The 25405-nt window shown below is 32.5% G+C and overlaps 1 protein-coding gene across 1 annotated transcript in view; it reads left to right on the forward strand.

Annotated features, from left to right (window-relative positions):
* Positions 1-8287: 8287 nt before the first annotated feature.
* The window catches only part of LOC127726006 (uncharacterized), a 158985-nt gene continuing 141867 nt past the window's right edge, over positions 8288-25405 (forward strand). Inside the window, exons 1-2 of the mRNA XM_052233304.1 lie at positions 8288-8714; positions 10076-10244. Of these exons, the coding sequence (XP_052089264.1) occupies positions 8607-8714; positions 10076-10244 (277 nt within the window). The 5' untranslated portion in view covers positions 8288-8606. The remainder of the gene's footprint in view (positions 8715-10075; positions 10245-25405) is intronic.

A 25405-nucleotide genomic window follows, 5' to 3' on the forward strand; every position in this document is an offset into this window, starting at 1 on the left:
CGCCTGAAAAGTGAAACGAGTAGAACCGACTGAATCGGATGAATCAAAAATGGCGACTGAAGTCCACAATTATACTATTTGCTTTCTAAGCTGTCAAATATTAAAAAAATGGACCTGTTAATAAAAATTGTATGTACAATCTTTTTTTCCAAAACCTCATTCGTCCTAAAAACGTGTTTCGGAGATAATTTTATCAATCTTTTAAAATAAAATATAGCGTAGTGTTCTATTATCGTCATAGTGGACCATTGCAGTATCCCATTACAATATAGTTTGATTGAAAATGTTACAATCTACAACTTTAAGTTTCGACATTTGACCTTTCAATACGCTTTCCGCCATATTTATTTGACCTGCTGATATCGTGCTGGTGTGTAATGACCGGCGAGGGCGGCGTATGCCGATATGCGCCGGTGGTTGATTTCTTAGCAAATGAAGCGACTATGCCTATGCCGAAAGTACCAACCGGGCTAACCGGGTTAATCCGCCTTGGCAAATGAAGTACTACCTTCGGCAGTGGATGTCTTATGTTATATCTTGATATTTTTGTTATTTGGAGAAATTGGTGTTGAAGCAGATAGTTGTTGTGGACCTTATTCACAAACTTTTAAAACTCGGTACAATAAGAGCTTAACATATTGTACATACAGGGATTCTCGGTGGCAGAGTGGTCTTAGTATTCCAACTACTGTATCACTAGCCTGTCAATACTGAGGTTGTGAATTCGAATCCCGCACGTGGCAGGTGCGCTGGACTCCAATCTCAATTGACTAGGATTGTCAGTATTTCTACCTTGAGTCGGTGGTTCTCTCCAGACCCTTCGGCTGCCTTCATCAATAAAAACTGACCGTCATGAAATAGCACAATAGTGCTGAAAGAGGCGTTAAACACTAGTCAATAAATCAATCACTATTGTACATACACTTGGTGAATACTTTATATTTCCGTAGATTATGTCATTTGCATTTTTGCCGTTGAGTTGTTGTCAAAGTGAAACATACCCTACATCAGGTTGAATTTATTCATATTTTGTGTTCGACTATGGATATCTTTGGATTAAAAATGAGAGAAATATCCGTATATCTTATATTCTGTTAAATTGTCAGCGTAATATCGTGGGATTGATCGGTTTCGTAATGACTTCAATAAAAACGATACTAGTAATGCATTTCATCGGCAATCGTATGTTGATATTGGTTATAGTAACGCTCATCTCTTGGCATACTAGTCCACCTGTCAATTGAGATAGGAAAAGTGCTGCTATCCTTTTCTCTCTCCTTCTTACTCTTAAAAAAATTATTGCAACACACACAAGATAAAAACGGACATGCATGCAACGACTTTTGTCAATAAGCCGTTGGATACAAGGATTTATTACTTTCCAAAAACCAATAATTACAGTAATTACAACAGAAGGTCAATGTTCTAATTAACTGCAAGATAAAATTAATTGCCTCTATTTATTTATTGTTGACAATAATATATGGCTAAAATTAAATTTTAATTGGAGACACCAAAAACAGAGAAAAAACTTTCCCCTTTTAAAGACTACTACATCTTACCATTCTTCGAAAAGATGTATGATTGTATGATGTAAACAAAACTTTGTCTGTTTATTGACGTCCGTTTATCTGCATTGGTATGGAGTTCTATAAGAGAAAATCCCGTTAATTGAGTAGTTACTGGTCCTAAGAGACTAATTGATAGAAATTGAACTTGGTTAAGGTAGCGCATTATTCTATTTTTTTTAATTTCTTTATTCATGCATCGTCTTGTGTATCTAGCATTTGTAGGATTCTGCATGCTAAGAGGAACAGCATGGAATTCCAGACTTTAAAGCTTTTTAAAAGTTAAAAGAGATAAACACACAATTGACATTATACATGCAAATCGACATATTTTAAAACTGTACATTATCCTTGAAAATTTACGCTGATTAAACCAATGGAGGCATTTTTGTAACCAAAATAGAACGTTTTTAGAGCAATAAGTTATAGGAAACGTGAGTGCGGGATGAGAATATTCATAAAATATTATTTCTTGATCTGCTGACAGAACCCGTACTTGGAACTATATATATATTAAGGGACAATTCTTCTTTTAGCTAGACCAATTTAACAGTGTTAAGTATTGCTAAAATAATTCCTTGCTGTCAGTCTCTCAGGATAGAAATAGAAAAACAGTTCTTTTTTTTTTTATTTTAAAGTACTAAACATTTAGCTTGTTCACCGACAGTCGTTCACTTTGCAGAACATATGAATGCTTATATGTAACTATAAAAAAATCTGTTTTGCATTTAGTTCTCTAGCATAGAATAAACAGCTATGGCGATTAACACAATTTTTGTATGCGGTGAGAATGTTACGGAGGAGTTAAAAACAGAGATCACTCAAATATGTGAATCTGGACCAAATACTCCAGGTAAGTCTAGGTTCTCAAGGAAATTGTATACCTTAAATCTTTTCGACCAGGACCATAGGATCATGAAATCTTCAAATATTACAGAAAATATCTCAGAAGGAGAAAGCGTAGTTAAAAAGGGTAATGAAACATACATTATGAATGGAAAGTAACGGTGCCATATGTCATGCCCTAAATCGTCCAGAATCCAGACAAGTTGTGAATAAATTCATCGGAAACTAATAGACATATTGCAAACATCGCCAAAAGTTAGAGAAAAAACATGAAGAAACAAGATAATCGTCCAATAAGTGCCTTTCCGTAGTTCGAAATTATTAGAGCCCTGTTTTTTTTAATAATTCCTCATAATATAGACAGACCAAAATATCAAGTCCATCCGCGTCAATTTATCATTCTAATGCAATTATTTTGTATCATTGTTTCTGATTGGATGACAATAAGCGTAAAATTCTCTATCTCCCTGTCTCTTACTAAGGAAGCCGACATTTTGAATTCCGGAATGTGACATGTAATTTCTCCAATAAGAAGCAAAAAACTCACATTTTGCACCTAATAATCTTCTTTTTATCAAATTTTATTACATTCTGAAGCGGACAAGAAGCCAGAAAACACCCGGTGTTTACGTTTGATGCCGGAAGCATACCTATGACGTCACCTAGTTATGGCGCCAAAGAAGATTTTTTATTAACATCATTTCACGGAATTTTTGTTTAATAAAAAAATTTACACTGAAATAATGACTAAAATTGAATGATTTGTTTATATTGCATTAGAATAGAGATAGCTGTATTGTATTTGAAGCTTTACGATCGTCCATCGATATTTTAACTGTCGCAAATTTAGTTTACCTGGCGACGCGTACAGTTATTTCTGAAATGAAATGCACACGACTTCATTCATACAACCGAACAACTATCCAAACGTTTCAGTTTGAAAGCAGGTAACGGTTTGACTCCAAGTCTATCAGCAACAATAGAGTCACGTGACCGTGAAAATTCAGTAAAACTACGGATGAGACAAACCTCATTTTTACTCACTAAAATACCACTGTCATGATAAAAACTTATTGATCAAAATAATCTTGAATATACATAGTTTTAACGCGTCAAAACTTACACATGAACTCAAAGTCCTTCATTCTTTATTTTATCTTCAAACTTGAAGTTTGTGTGAAAATTGTCTGGTCTCCTGATTAAAAAATCTAAATATTTTCGAGGAAACTAAAAATGATTGGCTGAATTTAAATTTAATGAAGCATCTCATTACGACAAGCACTCGATATGAATATCTAGGCAATAGAGTTTTGGATACGCAAACGTCAAGTTATTTTCAACACGAAGCGGTGTTTTTTTTGCCGATTTGTGCAAGTGGTTATCTCCCCTTGATATCACCAGTCAAAAACATTCGTCACAACTCGGCCGATTCCGTACCTCATGATAGAAGGAGATTAGCGGAGTTACCCGAGGATTGCCGATTGCAGTCAAAAATAAAAACCCAGCAAAATGAATAAAAAGGAGTTTACAAAAATCAAGAAGAAAATAAACTATGTTATTATAATATTAAGAAGAGATACTTCTCTACTTTTCAGAGAAGGATTAGAGGTGAAAATTAAGACCAAAAAAATGGTAAAAATTAAAAGTCACCTAGAAACCTAGCTGAATTAATATAAATTAGCTCTGGCTGATGAAATTTACTTTGTAATTTTTATAATGGGATATGGAATCACTCCAAGTAGAATTTTTTTTTTAAATACTTCTAACAGTGTTTAATGCAATAAAACATATTTTATACAATTTAAATAATCTTTCTGAAATAAAAATAATAAATAGTACTGATCATATATATTTTATATTCTAAAAAGTGGGACCAAGAGTCACAATAAGTTTCTTCAAAGTAAAAAAGCCTTTTAACTCAAGCCTATGTTTCTTAGTTGAACAATACAGTACTGCCAAGATAATATCCTACAAAAAAGGATAAGTATACCAAAAATATTGATAGAAATTCTGTAAAAAATAATACTTAAAATTATAAGTGACATAATTTTGAATTTTAAAATCATTATTACTGTAAAATTCAATTATTAGATTAGCTAGCACAGCTAGTAGCCCTTGCCAAATTTCTCAGGGTATTTCATAGTATAGATTATGAAAGTAAACTTTTTTGAAAAAAAACAAACAAAATGGGGCTTCTATTCTTCAGGTTGAGGTATCAGCTGATATACATATTTATAAACAAAGTCAAAGTATTGTATATTTTACCTTAATGATTGGATATTTATATCAGAAATGAAAGTTGGTTGGACAAATCTTGTGTCTTTTACTAAATGATCAATGGATTGTTAAATTTATCAAGAATTTGCCATTTGAATAAATTCAATTTTGTAAGAAAACATCTCTTTGAATTTTTCTTCTTTGACTTGATAAGCTAGTTTTTGCACTTATTACTGTAGCTTATTTAGTAAAGAGATAATCAAATAATCAAGGTTTTTAACTTATAGATATAATTAACTGACCTTCTATTCATTTCCTTTTTCATATGTTTTTTCCTCCAGAAATTTTCTTTACATGGCATTTTTCATTGCTATTTTTTGTGCTTTTGTCCATCCATAGGCCATCATTAATTTGTCAGATTTGTATCCAGTATGAATGAAATTTTCCAAGACGTACAGTTTCAAACGCAATAAAAATGATCTTTATTTCACTTTTCCAATGTGTAAATTTTCACTATGCACATGACCCTGACACATTTTGTTAACGTTATATGACGTGTGTTGAAAAAAAAAAACCAATGTCACCGTCAATTTGTGTAGGGGATCAAGAAGGGTTTAAGTTACTTTGAAATGGAAGTATCGTATGGAATTGTGAAAAACAACAATTTTTAATCACAATTTCATTCATATCTCTAATAAAATCAGTATTTTAGAGTACTTTGGAAACAGGTCCAATGAAAAGAAGTTGAACATTCACTGTTTTAAACAAGAAACGCAGCAAAAACCAGCTACAAATTGACATGACTGGTGGTCACTAAAATTGATGTATTACAGTAAAAAATGATGGCTTCATAATTGTGTAGAAATTTGAAATAGGTTACCCGGTTTCATTTACGATTTTTATCGTTCTTTTCCGTATTTGGATACGCAAACGTCAAGTTATTTAAATTCGATGTTTTTGGCGAACAAAAAAGATGGCTGATAATTTTTAGAACGGACAGGATAAAGAAATAGCAAATAAAAGTTATTTTGGACGATGTTTCTATATCGTATTGAAACGATATTGCTCACAAAACCTACAAACTTTAAAAATCAATTATAATAAAAGCATGACAAGTTGAAAAAAATAGTTTAAACGTCGATTTTTTAGCTGATTGATTTGGTGGACTTTTTGTCGTCACCGACGACTGTAGCGCCACCTAATTATTTCCCCTGCTATTGTTGCTGATAGAGCTTGACGACAACGGACGTTTCTAAGGACTTGCTTTCCAACTGGTTTTGTACGCGGAAAGTAGTTTTACTTACTATTTCATTTTACTTCATATTCTCAACCAAAATATCAATAACCACATATAGAATAATGGCATTTTTGTTTTTGATACTGACTTTATCAGCAAGAATATCAAGCGAGCCCGGTAGGTTATCTGTTGCCATGATAACTCATCAATGTTTAATCTTATTCTACTTTCTTAACACATTTTATATATATGTAAAAGCACTTGATCGGATTTTTTTCGACTAATATAGTTTATAAGTATCATACAGTTAAGACAAATTGCCGATATAAAGAATAATGGCATTTTTTTTTTGATACTGACTTCATCATTTCGAATATCAACTCGCCCTACCGGGCTCGCTTGATATTCTTTCTGATAAAGTCAGTATCAAAATCAAAAATTCCATTATTCTATATGTAGACCTACAAGCTTCAATACCGACTGAATTAAAATCCAGAATGTTCTCGTTGACTGGTTTGATAATCGTAATTGGTATGCAGTTCACTAAATTATTTGCCCTAGGGAAACTTTATTTCTTGTCAAGTTATCTGACATTTATTTTGATGTGCCACATAGTTTGTATTGTTTCTGTATTTTGCAATGAGATTGTCGGGCAATTATGTTAAAGCACGTGATCGGATTTCTTCGACTAATATAGTTTATAAGTATAAAATATTTAGATATGTTATGATTGCCAATGAGACAACTGCACAACTGTATCCAACAGAGTAAAAATGAAGCGGTTTTAAGTAACTAATGTCACCGTATGGCCCATTTTATCCAAAATATAATCGCCAATTTAAAGGTAGCCATACGTGATCATAATTTTGTACTACCATTTATTAAGGTAAAATGTGTTAAGAAAGTAAAATAAGATTAAACATTGATGAGTTACCATGGCAACAGATAATGACGACATTTGTAGATTTTTTCAAATTTCGTGCTTTTTCTTGTTTTTCCTTTATGTTTTGCGTATATTTTGGATAGAAACGTATGTATGCACAACAGAAACAACTTTGTATTATGGGAGATTAGATAAATAGCTATAATAAAGATTTTATATATTAGTTTGTTGTTTCTTGGCTGTGCACGATGTTTCCACAAATAAAAAATTGGTTTGACAATTGCATTAATTCAGCATTTTACTTCATTTTCTATAAAAAAAAAAGGGGGGGGGATAATATGACGTAATTATGTCTTAAAATCATAAATCTTGTGTAACTCATTTACATTTCTTGATCTTATGCATTTCCATACATTATGCATATTTGTTTTTCGTTCATTATTTTGTACATAAATTAGGCCGTTAGTTTTCTCGTTTGAATTGTTTTACATTGTCATTTCGGGGCCTTTTATAGCTGACTATGCGGTATGGGCTTTGCTCATTGTTGAAGGCCGTACGGTGACCTATTGTTGTTAATTTCTGTGTCATTTGGTCTCTTGTGGAGAGTTGTTTCATTGGCAATCATACTACATCTTCTTTTTATATTATGTACATATTTGGAAATTCATTTTCTTGGACAATAAACTTTAAACCGGTACTACGGGTCGATTTTTCTCTACTAGAAAGCCTATCCGTAATTTCAGATGAGAAACAGCAATCAAAGCGATCTTCCTTTATTTTTTTTAAAGCGTGTAGGGATTTTTCTACCAAGAATTTGATTGTGATGGAAGATCTTTGAAAGTCTTTGTCGATTTTATTCACAATATTTCTAGACTTGTGACAATTTAGGATACTAGTAATAGTCTATTGTTGAAGATTTTATGTTTTATGATTTTGTTTTGAAGCTGCCCCATTTGAGTTTCTTCACACATTTTGTATTATTAAAATACATGAAAAATGGGACGAAGTTAAACTTCTAGAGTTTGTTTGAACTTAATCTGACATGATTTGAAGTACTAGCATATAGTAGTCAATCGGCACAATAGACGAGTTTCCAATTTCGATTTTATGAATAAATTGCTCCAGCTGACCTGGGGTAGTTCGAAGTAAAGACGCGTCATGAACATTGTAATGTGAAGATATTTGCTTTGTGACGTCAAAGTTTTGCGGGGAAAAGCCCCTGTTGAAAGATCATGTATTATCTTATGTACATATTTTGACATCTAAAAGCAGGGTTCAAGTTCTTTAATATATATTTGGAAGGGCTGGCAATATATGAATATGGGTCTTATAAAGACTAATTAAATTTTATATTCATATGTTTAATATATTCGTTTTAATACTACCAATAGATCATTAAAACAGCAATTTGTTATAAGAAATATTCTGTAGTTCGCAGTACAGTGTAGTTTTTATTAACTTAATTATGTAAGGCATTTAGATATGAATATAATGTATCATAATGATGAAATATCAATTTTACCTTGCAGTAATTAATGCTGACCTTGAAGACAATCAGAAAAGATGGTTGATTATTGGTATTGGTATTCAGTTTGTTTTATCTCCAACTCTGCGAAAATATACGGAACCAGTTGTACGCAACTTGTATAATTCATTAAAACAGACGCATAGAATTCAAACACAAACATATCCAAAGCAACTTAAAAAATGCCAGAATTCCGGAAGAGAACTGAATTATGAAGCTATAAATAACAACCGTCTAATTCCACGTGTCCGTAGCAAATCAGATGTGGTTAAATTCGACTACAAAGTGATCAATCATGTAGACTTCTCAAAATTATTCTTGAAAACTTTTATGGCCCAGTACACGGCTTTTGATGACACGTGTGACTTATCGGCGCTCCTTGGGATAATCTTAAGCATTGATAAGTTTCCACAAACAGTACGGAATGTTGCGGCAAAGGTATGTAATTCTAGGGAAAGAATTTTGTCATTCATGTTGATTAGGGTCATATGTCAGACAGAAAAACTCACACAATGATATCCCCTCTCATGCATAAAGCAATGGAAACGTCTTTGATTGCTTAAGAAAACCAAAACCATTATTCAGATATAAGAATACAAATTTAAGAGGCGCAGAATTACATTATGTAGTTAAGATCCTGAGAAGTTTAAAGAAGAGGTTTTGGAGGAGTTTCAGACAAAATTGGTATCCCATAGCAAGATAAATCAATGGCAAAGTCTATGATTTGCCAAGGGAAACATAAAAAATAGTTTGGATAAAAAACACGAGGTGTACAATGTCATTTTAAGGCAAAATACTGAGTAATTTTCTTTATACGATGAGAAGCGAAAATAATTTAGTACTGTTATTACATTATCTGTACCAATTTTACTGCACATTTCGACAATTGATGTCTCTTCAGTGATGGTTGAGTTCAAACTTATCTGAAAACGCAAAACCTTATAAAAACGTTGAGGAGCTGATACATTGTAAAATATTAATATTGTAAATCGAGAAGTGGATTTAAATTATTTTCCGTTCAGTAACATACGTCTTACTCGAAAATTTGTTCGATTACAAGTATGCTTTATGTTGTCAATAATGGACAAGTTTCCTAATCATATTCCTTATACTGTAAATTCAAATGATGTTGTATTTTCATCTGCTATTAAAATCGTCAACATGACTGTATAGATCTAATTGAATGGTAATGTAGGTAATAAAGTGGCTATTTAAGTTCACAAATAATATGGTATAATTAAGAAAGTAACTGTAATTTGGAAAAAGTCGTCTCAAAATAGTTATAAGTATGAGACATAATGGATAAGCGACAGAACGTTAAAAGATTCAATTCGCTCTCCGGGCTCATAACAGAAAAACAAAGGATATGGGGTATCCATCTATGACACAAAATCAGTACATGCACAGCAAAAAACACACAAAAAGCAAAGGAACTGCGCTTTTATTGCTGTTCTTCGTCACAAAGTCACAGTGGTGCCTTCAACACGGAGCAAAAAAAAACTCTTACATCTTTGCAAGTTTAAAACGGTCCATAGCACCGTAGTATGGTACCTTTAAAACACACTAATGCTTATCTATTGTATCTCAAAAAAAGAATCATTTTCTCTAATGATTTAACGGAAATAGTGCAATGTTCCTAATGTATACAGCGGGAAATGTACACGAGACTTTAACCAACATGTGATTTATCAAAATTTATCAAAATGAAAATACGAAATTTGAAATTCACACTCATAATAGTTTTAATTACAGTTAAATAATTCATGAGTATAGGTCTTACTTAAATAAATGCTTTTAAGGTCCGTTCAGATGTGCGGAACCCATGGGCACATTGCAACTTTAATAAATGGGATTCACTCAAATATCAAACCGCATTCCAGTTGTTGCATCAACTAGTCGGATGTCTTCAGCTAAGTACAGCAGATGAAGCTGATATATTAGCAGAATTAACCAAATGGGAAGAAAATGGTATTTTTTTACATTTTATTGCATTAGACATATATCAAGTTATTTTTAATTCAAAAAATATTTAACTTATTTTGTAATTCAAAAAATATATAACTTATTATTAAGTTTTCATTGTTTAAAATGATATTACAAAATTTAGTATAAGATATATAGATTGCAATAATATATACTATTTTTAGTCTTTTTTTTTACGAAAGAACTAAATCATCATAGCTTTTTCTTTCATATAAAGTTTCATAAATGTAGCTAGTATTAAAATAAAAAAAGTGGTATGATTGCAAATGAGACCGCTAAGAAGTATATTCAGCTACTTTAATTTTCAAGAATTTTCAAGAATGTGTGCATTAATAATACTTAATTAACTATTACATCTGGGAGTTCGACTCAATTTTTAATCGAATAGGATTGCCAGTTTGTCTACCAAAGGTCGGTGATTCTATCCTGGCACTCCGGCTTCTAAAGCCAATATTACCATACCGCCATGATATACCAAAGAGTGCTGAACTGAAAGTGGCGGCAAGCACCAACAATCAACCTTAGTACATCTGGACTTTCACGAGTGTAAACAAAACAACGTTTCTTGAAAAAAACATGTTTATTTTTTTTTCGTGTGTTTAACAATAAAATTGAGAATGGAAATGGGGAATGTGTCAAAGAGACAACAACCCGACCATAGAACAGACAACAGCAGAAGGTCACCAACAGGTCTTCAATGCAGCGAGAAATTCCCGCACCCGGAGGCGTCCTTCAGCTGGCCCCTAAACAAATATATATACTAGTTCAGTGATAATGAACGCCATACTAAACTCCAAATTGTACACAAGAAACTAAAATTAAAAATAATACAAGACTAACAAAGGCTAGAGGCTCCTGACTTGGGACAGGCGCAAAAATGCGGCGGGGTTAAACATGTTTATGAGATCTCAACCCTCCCCCTATACCTCTAGCCAATGTAGAAAAGTAAACGCATAACAATACGCACATTAAAATTCAGTTCAAGAGAAGTCCGAGTCTGATGTCAGAAGATGTAACCAAAGAAAATAAACAAAATGACAATAATACATAAATAACAACAGACTACTAGCAGTTAACTGACATGCCAGCTCCAGACTTCAATTAAACTGATTGAAAGATTATGTCTTCATCATATGAATATCAGGTACAATCCTTCCCGTTAGGGGTTTAGTATCATACCATCATAACATATATGAGAAGAACATAACCCGTGTCATGCCAACAACTGTTTTTTTTTAAAATAAATGTGTTTAGTGCCGATGCAAAGACCCTATAAGTGAATCAATATTAACGCCAAAATATGCAATCTTTAATGACCTGACAACAGTATCGTAACTATATCCCTTCTTAATAAGTCTATTTAAAGGTTTTGTTATCTTCAGAGGTGAATACTGACATTTTTGTGCTTTATAAAGAATATTTCCATAAAAAATTGGATGTGAAATACCTGAACGTATAAGAAGTCTGCATGTTGAGCTATATTTACGAATGATGTCCTTAAACCGATGATAAAATTTAGTAAATGTTTTGACTAGTTTGTGATATCGAAAACCCTGGTGTAATAATTTTTCAGTAATACATAAATTTCTCTCGTTAAAATCTAAAACATTGTTACATACACGAGCGAATCGTACAAGTTGAGATATATAAACACCGTAAGATGGTGACAAGGGAACGTCACCATCTAAAAATGGATAATTAACGATGGGAAATGAAAAATCATCTCTTTTATCATATATTTTAGTATTAAGCTTTCCATTAATGATATAGATATCAAGATCGAGGAAAGGGCAGTGGTCATTGTTAGTATTAGCTTTATTTAAAGTAAGTTCAACAGGATAAATTTCTTTAGTATACATACTGAAGTCGTCATTATTGAGAGCCAAAATATCATCCAAATATCTAAAAGTATTATTAAATTTGTGTATCAGATGTTGTTTCGTTGCTTTGCTGATTTTTGTCATAAATTGTAACTCATAGCAATACAAAAAAAGGTCCGCAATAAGTGGTGCACAGTTAGTCCCCATTGGAATTCCGATAACCTGACGATATACGGAATCTCCTAAGCGAACAAAAATGTTATTTAGTAAAACTTCAAGGACATATATAGTTTCAAAGCATGTCCAATTGACATAGTTTTTTTGTTTATTGCTACTAAAAAATGACCTAAAAGAGTTTGAACATATATATTCACATTCTGACTTTTTAAATGCCCATTTAATTAGGTGTGTGAATTTTTTCTTAATGAGAATGTGAGGCAATGTGGTATATAGGGTAGAAAAATCAAAACTTTGAACAGATTCAAAATCACCAATATATGCATGTAATTTATCAAGTACTTCCAACGAGTTCTTGACACTCCAAAAGTAATTAATTCCACTATTTTCGAAGGCCTTATTTGAACAATTTATTATCAGGTTTTTGATTGTACCAAGTGTACTGGTAAGAAGAATAGACAATTTAGTAGTGGAACAATGGCTTGAAGACGAAATGAATCTATATTTGTAAGGTGTTTTGTGTAGCTTCGGAAGCCAATACATAGTTGGGACTTTCATTGTATTTGGTTCTGCTTGTAAAGCGGTAGCTAAAAGTTTATGTTTGTTACAGATGTCGTTTTCTGAAAATGGAGTCAGTTGGAATGTTGGTGAATTGGTGATTTCTTTTTTCAGAACCTCAATGTAAAATTTACGTCAAACAATAATAATATTATTAGCAGCTTTATCGGCCGGGACAAAAACAAATTCCTTGGCTAGTTCTTTTAGTTTATGTTTGATACGAGAAATAGGTTTATTGTGGTTATTGTTAAGAGTAAAATGTTCTTTAAAATGTTGAATACGTATATCAACTATGTTCATTACTGAATTAAAAAAAGAGTCCAAAGATTTTTTGTCAGCTTTTTCCCGTTTTATCCATTTCAAACAGTAAGTATGGAGTGAGTCGTGGATGATATTACGACACTCATTCCAATTAATAATTGACGGGGGACGATATTTAGGTCCTTTACTGAGGAATGATTTTAACTCTCGGTCTTGAACGATGTTAAGATCTCCTGTTATAACATGGGAAATGGGTCCATAAATGTATTCGGAATTACTGCAATTACATGAAGTAGGTGTATTTTCACTGATATTAAAATCTTTACACAATTGGCTATAATTAAACACAAATTTCCGGGTAGATTTCTTGTAAATATAACAAATAAGAGGGAGCTCAGTATTATCAAAATATCCCGGAATTTGTTCTTTAACAGAATGGTCGTTAAAAATACCGGCAATATTTACAAAATCAAAACCTTTATTGACATACTTTATTTTAATAAACTGTTTTTTATGATCTTCAGGGCGATCAATTTTGGGAAACAGTTTAGAATAACAATATGCCATTATAATTTGAACGATTTCATACTTAGGACTGCTATATGAAATTGTGTTGCAATCCTCTAAAATTTATGTTTCTAATATAACCTATACCAGATACGCTCCAGGCTTGTTGAACCAAAAGTTAAGTTGGAATAGCCAAAATAAATTGTTAATTGCTGAGAATACATACAAAATACATGAGATTGTGAATTTTATATAAGATTTATGTAGTGCTGTCACAAGAGTAGGCCTTGGAAACTCCAAAATTTTCCTCTTGTTTAATTTTTCTTATATTTACACCATTGAAATAGTAGGGGTCCATGCATCACATGCCAAAGTCTTGTTGAAATTCGACGTCGAATATGACCAGTTTTGGGGTACCCTAAAAAACGTCCGAAAACACTAGTAGGCATATATTATTGTGGTTTTTTTTGCACATGTTTTCATTAGGAATACCCATTACTGTAAAAAAATGCTAAGTAGAAACATATTTTAAAGTAAATCTGAAATGTCATGTTAATTTTTGTAGCCTGAATGTAAATAAATGGTTTAAAAGTATTGATAAAGCTCAGATGATAACACATTTATCTTTCAAACTTTGCCAGAAAACAAAATTATTCCTTCAAAAATATTGCCAAAACAATTATTGTTTATAAAAAAAAAATATTAACAAACTTTTATTTGAATTTGACCGTTTGAAATTTTCAAAATCTTCAAACTAGTTGGCTTACAGGCACAAGACAAAAAAAGGAAACTTTTGGGCGAAATTAATTAATTTTCCCCCTACAAAACCTTTTACAGTTTTTTTGCATTATTTTTATGTGCTTAAGTGAAAATTGTACTGTCCCAATAATAGTTGTAGTCAAGTTTATAAGGAAAAACAGTAATATTCAGTATGGGACGAATACCCTTGGGACGAATTGACATATCAACATTAAAATACATAATGTTGGTTTCTCTCCCCAGACTACAAAACGCCTCTGTCATCAGTAAGCAGACGCTATTAAAATTCAATGTTTTGACAGTCGATCATTATCTGAGTACTATCGTTGTGCTTAATGTAGATTATCTGTCAGCATTAGCTTGTACTAGGATGGATGTTCAGATCATATCTTCTAGAATATTGCCGTTTATATTTAAAAACCAAAGACATACAGTTAAGTACAGCCTATCAACCAACAGCTTAGCACTAAAACCTTATAACTTCATTATTCAATCTATTTTTTTCCAATTCAATTTTTCCCAAACCTTCCAAGATCTTATCTATATGATGTCAAAACACTATAGTTTCTCCAAAAACTCCTCAGTGCATAGGTGTTTTTAAAGCATTTCATGTATGAATGGTAATTGTCCTCCTTTTCAGCTTTTGATTATTGAAGCTTTAAAAAATGTAGTTCCTTATTATAATGCTTGGTGGCGTCTAACTTGTCCAATTTTCCTAGATCTTCCTGCATCATTCTCAAAGCCAAATGTAAACAACATAAATGCCTGATCACTGTTTCTATTACTTCTAGGTTAAAACGCACACATGACTTCCAATACATTTGTAAGAATTGTCTCTTATACACAAGATCTACCCCCTTAATGAGCCTATATATTGTACGTTCTGGCGGATTATCATTTCGAAAGTATTTTTAAACCAAACAGTTCTCTAATACAACATCATTACATTTACGTAAAAATGGAATACATTAGGAAAACTTTTTGTGAATATACAATAGACAAAGCTGCCAACAATGCTTTCAGTGTTAGAAGTACAAAATGTTAGTGCTATATTCAAATAATTTAAAATGTGAATACACGTATAAATCATATTTCTTTTATTTCAATTTCTCTTTTAAAGCCACCATTGTCAGTGAACATCTTTAAATAATGACTGAACAACACAAGATGTTCTTACCCATATGCTTTCAAAATACCAAAGGAAACGAGTTTCATTTTATGTCGCATTAAGGATATGTGCAATTTCTGATATTCGTGTACTGCAGATTAAAAGTGGTAATACCGCTAACTTTTCAGTATAAAATCATTTTGTCAAGCCAATGTCATTAGCGATATTCATGATTTCTGGAGTGTTAAACTTTTGCATTTATGCTCAGTATAATTCGTCTCTGATGGAAATTGTGATTTGCCAACTCTTTAAACCATTCCAAATATTAATCATACTGCAATTTTCTTATTGTTCTCTGGGTTTTTTCTAAATTTGAAAGTCGTTATATATTTGATGTCGTTACAATCATTGTGTTAGTTGATAAATTTACAAGAATATCTATTGGACATTGCCCAATTACCTCTTCTGCATTTGAAGATAAGATTATAGGTATACATGTATACACGTCTCAACAATAATACACTAGAAATAGAATTTTTAATTTCAATTTAAATTAATTCGTGATCTCATTAAAAAGAAAATGGAATCTCATTTTAAATGAAACGATAATATTTAACCTGACAATATTCATGTTCATTTTAGAGAAAAGCTTCAAGTGATCGGTATCACTATGGAGACTAACAAAACCCTTTTTGTCACGTATTTTCCCTTTACTTTTATAAATCGCAGTCATAAAGACACAAAGAAACAAAACTTTTTTTTTCAACAGGGTCACCTGCAAATATTTCGTCGACATGTCGTCTTTCAATATCCCACTTTTTACTGAATTGCTGTTAGTCACCTTAACTAAGTCTTACATATCTGAAATTTTAATGCGGTCCTAGACTTTTTTTTACACCTAGCTTTTAGAATTTCTCGCCGTAATCTTCAATAAATCATGCGTCGACTTATTTTGATGTGCTTTATATATGCCATTTGTTATCAAATGGTGAAATGGAATTTAATACCTTTAAATATACAGTTCAACCCACCATTTTTTCTTAAAATGTCCTGTACCAAGTCAGGAATATGGCAGTTGTTATCAGTGAGTTCGTTTCTATGTACGTTGGCGTTTGTTTCTGTTGTACTTCACTGTTTCTGTTGTTCCGTTGTTTTCCTCTTATAGTTGATGTGTTTCCCTCGATTTTAGTTTGTAACCCGGATTTGTTTTCTCTCAATCGATTTATGACTTTTGAACAGCGGTATACTACTGTTGCCTTTATTTATACAGAAAGAATAAATTTGACACTAATTAGTTCTTGCACAAAATTTTAAATCGTCGTTTATTTTCATTATATACGGCAAGGAAGTTGGTGAAATATAAATGAATTTTTTTGTTTATCCTCAGGATTTCGGTTTCTACAAGGCTATGCAGTCTCCCAGCAATTTGTAAAAGAAATTAGACAGCAAACACGTGTTCTTGCTGATTATTCTTTGAAAATGAAATCAGGTATGGACGAAACATTTATAAACGTGCATGATGCTCTGTTCAAAGTAAATGGTGAAATAATGTTAGCATGTAGTCGTATAGGTAATATTGAATCCAAACAAAATATACAACAAATATTACTCGATACCATACACGAAGACGTGACTGTTTTATACGATAGGACATTAGCGTTTGAAAACACGACCAAAAAAGTATCCAAACTTGAAAACGAAAATAGAAAGATAAAGGAAGATATATCAAACATTAAGACTGAAATAACTGAGATAAAGGAGGGCAAAAACGATTTCAGAAATGACATGCCGATGTCTGAACCTAGTGGGAACACTTTCTTTTATCCACCCAATCGATCAAAAACATTTGTTGCTCGAGAGACGGAATTGTGTAAAATTAAAGACAACTGTATCGCAAAATGTAATGGAAATTATGATTTAGTTATATGCGGTTTAGGTGGCTGTGGAAAGACAACGCTTGCTATTGAATTTGCACGGCGGTCGCAGGAGTTCTATCCAGCCGGTGTTTTTTGGATGTCAGCAGAAACACAACATACACTAGAAGATTCCTTTACAACATTAGCAATAGATGTTGATACAACTGGAAAAGATTTCCAAGAAACTTTTAAGAAAACTCTCAAATGGTTTTCTAATTTGAATGAAAGATGGCTTTTAGTTGTTGATAATGTTGATAGTGAAAACCTTTCTGACAGAACCAAAGAACTATTGATAGGAACATGGAAACGGAATATTCGTGGACATATCATTGTAACAAGCCGACGTGAACCTAATGAAATTGAAGAGTCGATGGCCGTTAAGTCAGAGACCTGCATCTGTCTAAATGTATTTGAAACGCAATAAGGATTAGATTTTCTAATGCGCAGAACAGAGATTAAATGCAACAATGATGACGATACCGTAATGTCACTAGTAGAAGAGCTTGGTGGATTGCCATTAGCACGAGAACAAGCAGCTGCACATATAAAAAGCATTAAATGTTCCTTCACTGACTACGTCAACAAATTCAAAAAGAAACGATTGAAATTATTGAAGGCATCACCTTCTGTAATGAATACCAGCAAAGATAGACTAGCGATAGCGACAACATGGCAATTGAACATTGAGTATATAACTAGGCAATCGGAAAATGAAGGCTTGAGCACAGCTGCGGTAACCATAATGCAAGTTGCGTCATTTTTGTTTGCTGATGACATTCCGAAAGAAATTATAAATATAGGAAGTCCACTCGTGGAAGATAAAGTTCTGGTTGACGTACTTAATGATGAAATGGGATGCAGCCATATCATTGAAATTTTGACAAGATTCTCTTTGTTTCAGCGTTTACGTGATACGTCTCTTTCGGTTCACAGGTTAGTTCAGGAGGTAATAAGAGATAATATGGAAGTCCAACATCGTTTTCTTTTTCTCCAACACGCTATACGTATGATAAACAAGGCATTAGATTCAGGTCAATCCCCAGTTAATGTTCTGTACGACGAAGACGGAAATACGGTTAAACGGGGGTCACTCGTTAAGTGGGGAAAGTTTGCAGCCAATGCAAATACAATAAAAGCTTATGTGTTAGATATGAAGAAAAACGAAAATTCGCAGTACCAACTTTTCTTTAATACGGAGATGCTAAAGATATTACAGACCACAGCAATATATCACAGTATTCATCAACAAGGAATGGCTCTTGCAGACCAGGAGCTGATGTTGCGAATAATGACAACTTTGCCAGTGGATGAAAACAGTTACAATGATCTAACAAAAATAAAAATACCGCTTCAACAAAAAGACAGGGAAATTATCTTAGAATGTCTAGTATATGCTATCCCTATAGAAAACAAAGACATTCGTGCCAATAAATCTGTCGTCACTTCAGGTGTTGACACCTCAAAAATAACTGGTCACGGAACGTTCAGAGAGCAAATGTATCCAGATGTATTTCGATATTATACTGAAAGTATGCGTCCATATCGGTTTGAAAATCTTGATATCAGATTTTTCTCGAAAAGAGGCTTATGTAGAATTGGAGACTGTGAGCTTTTCTTGCCTGATGGAAATAGGCTTGTCAGATTTCCTTCTGATGCTTTGAAAAGACACTGCCGGAAAGCCTATGGTTTATCGGGATCGGTAGAAGAGTCGTTACCTCCTTCTGTTGAAGGGATCTTGTAATTATCCATCATTTCTCCTTGAATCACACAGGAAAATAAATTGTCCAATTATAGATTATAAAATGGTTGAGAGACCAGAGTTCTTACAAGAAATTATGTCGGTTACTCCCATGCCATTTACTACATTAATGTTGCGGAAAGGACGATATATATTCAAAAATATAATTGTTATAACAAAAAGCATCCAGATGATTGGTATAGAAGATGGCGTTCACATCGACACTGGTCCAGGTGTTAAAATTTGTTGTTTAACCGAAATTGGTTTCACAGTTGATTTTGAACCCGAACAAACGATAAACGCATATTTTGAAAACATTAATTTTGTTTCAGGAAGCCAGATCACAGTTAAAACGAATTCTACAGCAACAGTTTATAGATGTGAATTTTCAAACGGGCAAAAAGGGTGTGAGGCTTTCCCGTTGTATTGATCAAATAGCATGCAAACAAGTCTATCAAGAAAAAAAGATGGTTTCTGGGTTTCTCTGTTTAGGTCAGCCCGGTTATGTAGGAATAGGAGTATACGCTGGAGGTATTGCGCACATAGATTTATGTTTGTTAAAAAGATGTGGAGGGGGTGGAGTTTTGTCACATGGAAAAGGTTCTCTCATCGAAATCAAAAACTCTACCGTGCAGAATATGAGACAAATGGGAGTTGAAGCTAGAGATGGAGGCGCTATCAAAGTAATTAAAAATATCATTTCAGAAAATCAGTTTCATGGAGTTGCTATTGGACCTAATGGTTATGGTTACATTTATGAAAACATAATTCAGGCAAACGGAGCAGAAGGCATACGGTGTGGAGGAATGATAACGTCAAATATATCGGCAGAAATGAACGATGAGGGTGCATCTAGAGCTGTAATTATTGATAACATTATAAGAGGAAATGGTCTTTGTGGCGTATCGTGTGATGGTGGTACTTTCGAAATAAAAGGAAACAGAATTTTTTCAAACTTTTTTTGGGGCATGATGGTGAAGTTGCGATCTTCTGCCTATATTATGAAGAATGACATTTTTGATAACAAATGTGGTGGAATCAGAATCGGTCAAAATTTTACAGCTTCCGTAATAATTGATGAGAACAATATAAGAGATCATATTGGTCCAGGTATTTATATATTGAATTCAGCAGAAATATTTCGTAACAAACTGCAGGCCACTAAACCTCGTATATGTTTAGAGAACAGTAAAGTTTTAGGATGTGCAAGACCACCTATAATTTATAGTAACAATTATTTAAAAAACAATGAAAAAGGGACACAACATCTATATGATATCGTTCGACTAGTAGAAGTCTGCTGTTTTTGTCGTCAAGTATCACAAAATTTGAAATCATGTTCAAAATCCAAAAAAGCAACATATTGTTCAAAATCCAAAAAAGCAACATATTGTTCAAAAAATTATCAAGCTATACATTGGTCGAGACATAAACATATGTGTAGGCTTTTGAATAATTCATATGTGGTTAAAGTGAAGATGGCAGAAACAAAACCAAATAATCAAGGAGCTCTTCCAGAACATTGGGGACCAAACCAGATTTACACGAGAACATTTAATTCGAAACTCGAAGAAATTTTGGAAGAAATACACCCAGACAGGAATAGTTCAAAACGTTTTATAGTAAAGATTCAATCTGGAAATGAATATGAATTTTATGATCCAAAAAAAAAAGATATTTGCTTATGATCGAACTGTTTCACTGGACATTCAGTTTTCAAACCCTTCTTTATATCATCTTTGTTTGGAATGTGGAGTACTTGCAGGTGAGAAATTCACAGTGAAGAAAATATTTTGCTGGGCATCATTCAAGAATAAGGGGAAAACTCTTTGTTTTTATACAGATAACCTTCCTCCATTTCAAAAGTGGTGACCGATGTCAATTGATAGGACAATGCATCCAGGAAAAATATATTTTAATGAATTTCTTATCTTCAAATTATTTATAAATCTCCGATTGATAATCTATTTCATAAGAAAAAGGCGTTTTAATAGCAAAGCAATACAAATAAAACACAAAATAGATGTATCTACAAAGATCGACATACATATATACTATTTATAAAAATAAATTCTCAAAAACATGTGTTAATGTTTATAATTAAGAGGGAGGAGCATACAGCAACTGTTATACCAGATTCCTTTATTAGGGGAATGGTTGAGGGCTCATGAAATGTTGAAAAGAGAAAATGTGAAACTTTAAAAGCAAAAACAAAATATATTTTACTTCTATGTACCATCTGTATAAATTGATCCCAGTTCAAGGGAATCGACATAGGTTTTGCTCCCTACGGTTGAAGTGCATAGTTATTAAATCCCTAGCAATATTTTCAATATTATAAATTTCCTAATAATTTTAGGGGGTTTTATACAATCACTGAAAATGTTAGTAATTTACAAAATCACTTATTTCAGGGATCTTAAACATCCCAAATTTTACAAATTCACTAATATTTTTACAAGTTATAAAATATCAATGTCGTAGATGAACACGGACATGTTCAATTTGCCGTAACTACAATACCATCCTCTTTTCTTTGATTGTCATATTAACGAATGCAACTCATCGCCAGATGTGTACGTGCATAATCAACACTATTGGTCATGTGAAGCAGGCAATGCTTACCATTCCGTAGCACATAATTTCTATTTGGTTTTTGATGGGGTTCAATCTTTAGTTTTCTTTTGGTTTCTGTGTAATGGTTTGTTGTTATTGTTCGACTTTTAAAAAACAAATGTTTGCACATGGCTTTGATTTTCGTTTGCCCCCTTGATATTCTCTCTATATTTTGGCTTTCTATTTATTCAAATTCATAAAATATCAACTCACAATGACTTTTTGTCAAGCTTTTAACTGTACAAAGACAAAGCGGCAATTCAAAACTGATCCAAAACAATCATGCGTCCATGTAGCGGATTCAGATGATGAAAGAATTTCGGTTTGTAATTTCGTCATTAGTTTTTCGGTTTCAAAGGTTTAAGCAATGTGTTTGCCCTTCATGATACTGTAATTTGTTGCTAGTTAAGCAAATGAAATCATAAAAGAAAACCCTGAATGTTGAATTAGGCCGAGGTAAACCGAAATAGACTGGGTGACGTCATTGATCAGAGGTAAATGGAAGCTTCCACTTTGGTCGAAAATTCAAAGTTCATACATGAACGCAAATAATTTCCTGGTTGATTCGATGCATGACAACTATTAAATGAGTTAGACACTTTTTTTTTATAATTATGCAAAAATTATATATATAAATTTCCTAAGTAATGCCACGATCTTTGTGTGCCTGTCGAAGTCTGTTATGTTTTAGTTGTCGTTTATTGATATCCGCTATAACTGTTTGCCGTTTATTTTTGCCATTTAACAGGCCGTTGTTTTTCTGATTGGAGTTTATCTCACGTTTCGTCATCCAATGTCTTTCCAAGATTACGGTATAAGTTAATGTTATTCATATCAAATATTCCTCCGTGAACAGCAGCTACAGATGTTAATAAATAGAATATATTGTTAACACCACAAAACACTTATACTTATAATCATGCAATAGTATTTTTTATATACCTTTCTTTACTCTTTTTAACATATGTACGTATTCTAAGCAAAAACTGGGAATCTATCATCTATCTATCATAACTTGTTCCCAAGATTCCATGCGTTAAAGGAAATCAGTAGAATATTTAGCAACTTGAAGAATCATTAATTGTTTCCATTAGAAATAATGAAAATTAATTTGCGTATTCAAACAAATTTTGTTCCCTCTCTCTCTCTCTCTCTCTCTCTCTCTCTGGCCCAAGACCACAATTAATGATCCCACGAATATAGTTCCTTTTAATTAGAGTGTATTTTTTCTTAATTTTTTTTCTTTCCCTTCCTCACTCATTTCTTAGATTTTTTTGGATGGAAATGAAAGAAGAGAGGTGAAATAAACTTTTGGATGTTGTATTTTAACTGATTTTGATATGGAAAGAGTGATTAGGCCAGGTGCAAAAAGGTTATATTTACAGTTTTCGGAACATCTCTTGACTTGTCCATAGGGGTATGGATGTGTATTGGCTAAATTTGTAAGATACTTGGGAGCAATCTTTCTGAATGTTGGATATATGTTTGGACTAGTACTGTACTTTACACACACAAAATATTTGACAAAAAGAATCGGTGCAGTTTTTTTAATGAAACAAAACGTTATAAAGAACTAATAGAGAATTTAATTGTGGTCTGTGGCCTAAGATCTCTCTCTCTCTCTATCATTATATTTTAGACAGTGTTGTCAAATTGAACAGTTCTGCCTAACCGGTTACTCGGACAATCTTTCGACCGATAAATCGGTTAACCGGTAGTTGAGTTGATGTTTTAAAGGTCTTCAGTACTCTACAAATGCACGGTTTTATGATAAGCTGAATTAAAGATTGTGCTTGGGTATTATATGGACTGGTTTTCAGCAGTCTTGGTAAAGTTTTATTTTTGACAGTCCAATACTACTACTATGGCCTTTGTAATAACTTCATGTTAATAAGATGAAAATCTTCTTACTCTCGGCGCTGATTGTTTCATTTTCTCTGATGTCTCAGAAAATTCAATTTGAGATGATTATGCGTGTTTCTCGTACCACACAGTATTATACATTAATTTCATTTATAAAATTTGCGTTTTACCATTTTTGAGTCGCCATCTCGTTTAAATATGACAAAGCCTGAGACGATGGAGGTGGCATATTTACATGTAGACATACTTTATATTAAAACAAAGCGAAGCAATGAAGTAAATCGTAAAATTTAATCAGCTTACAACTGTTCAAAATACATGTACGCTAATTGTGTTTACTTTAGATCTTGCCCCGAGCTGTCAAGTTGTCTTTGTGTTAATTAATTTTGGAAAAATTGGAGTGTTTTCAATGTTAACAATAGCAATCAATATACTGGACAATTGATCTGTCAGATCACTTAACACGATTATCATTTAAAAAGTTTATTACTGATTTCAATATTCATTTCTATCACATCTATAAAACTTGAAAAAAGGTCGTTTAACCGGTTAGCTTTTTTAGTATTCGATACTCGGTCCTTCCGACGGTTAACCGGTTAACCGATTAACCGTTGACAACACTAATTTAAAGTTTTGTTTCGCTCATCTGTTATGCAATTGTATGATTTTGTATGATATTTTATTTTGGGTGTCTACACCAACTAAAACGCGACTGTGTTTATGTAAGTAATTATAGTTTTAAAAACATACATTTTTGAAATACAGTTGTGAAATTTTCATGTTTTTTAAGATACTTGTCGTTTGAAATTTTTGTATGTTAATGCTTCAGCTAGATAAATCAATGCAAACACTATGTAGTTTGTGTTTCTGCCATGTCTCCCTCGGTATGTTGTAATAGAATAAAAATTTCATAAACAATAAATAAATTTAAAATAAAAGTTCACAAATTGTCACACGGACACGTGCTCGTATATAGTATATTTCCGGACTTGACTATTCATGGCGTGGAGACATGGCGGAATCTAATGTTCTACTTCTTTCCTAGTTTATTATACTTTTCAATCGTCCTGGTCTGTACAAGGTTATTAATTTGCTGCATGATACATATATCAGCGTAATTGAAGTAATACATGTACATTTTTTTTGGTACGAATGTCAAATGTTAGTTCAGGAAAGTCATGTCACTGAAAACTTAGAGAAAGACTTAAATACTGAAATTAAAGGTCAACAGTATCATAGCTGTGGAACCTCACAGTCCAAATGAGTTTCAATTTTAATTAACGACGATTTAGACTGCAAATTAAATATATATATTTACAGACCAAGAGGGCAGGTTACTCTTAATAAATGATGAAATTGAAGACAGTATTTATACATTAGTGAATGTTTATGCACCAAATATACCTAAAAAAAGAAATATTTGTTTCAAAAAAGTTAAAGAAGTAGTTACTAAAAATAGTTTAGAGATGGTTATAATTGGAGGAGATATGAATGATACGTTAACAAACAAAGATAATAAAAAAAGGTTAACACAAACATTAAAACAAAAAAAAACAGTATTTAGTCTTAAATCTTTAATTAAAACTAAAAAAACTAAGTGATATTTGGAGAGAACTTCATGGTAGTAAAATACAATTTATTTGGAGACGTAAAAATAATTTAAATGAAGCATCTAGAATAGATTTTTTCTTAACCTGTCCTGAACTAAGAACTAAAATAGAATCCCCCGATATTAGGCCAGCTTTCATAACTCATACTGACCATCAAACAATTTCTCTAAAGATAAAAGGTCGATCAGAACAAAAAGGTGAAGGATACTTCAA

The sequence above is a fragment of the Mytilus californianus genome, unplaced genomic scaffold, assembly GCF_021869535.1.
Source record: "Mytilus californianus isolate M0D057914Y unplaced genomic scaffold, xbMytCali1.0.p SCAF_15, whole genome shotgun sequence".
NCBI lineage: Eukaryota > Metazoa > Mollusca > Bivalvia > Mytilida > Mytilidae > Mytilus > Mytilus californianus.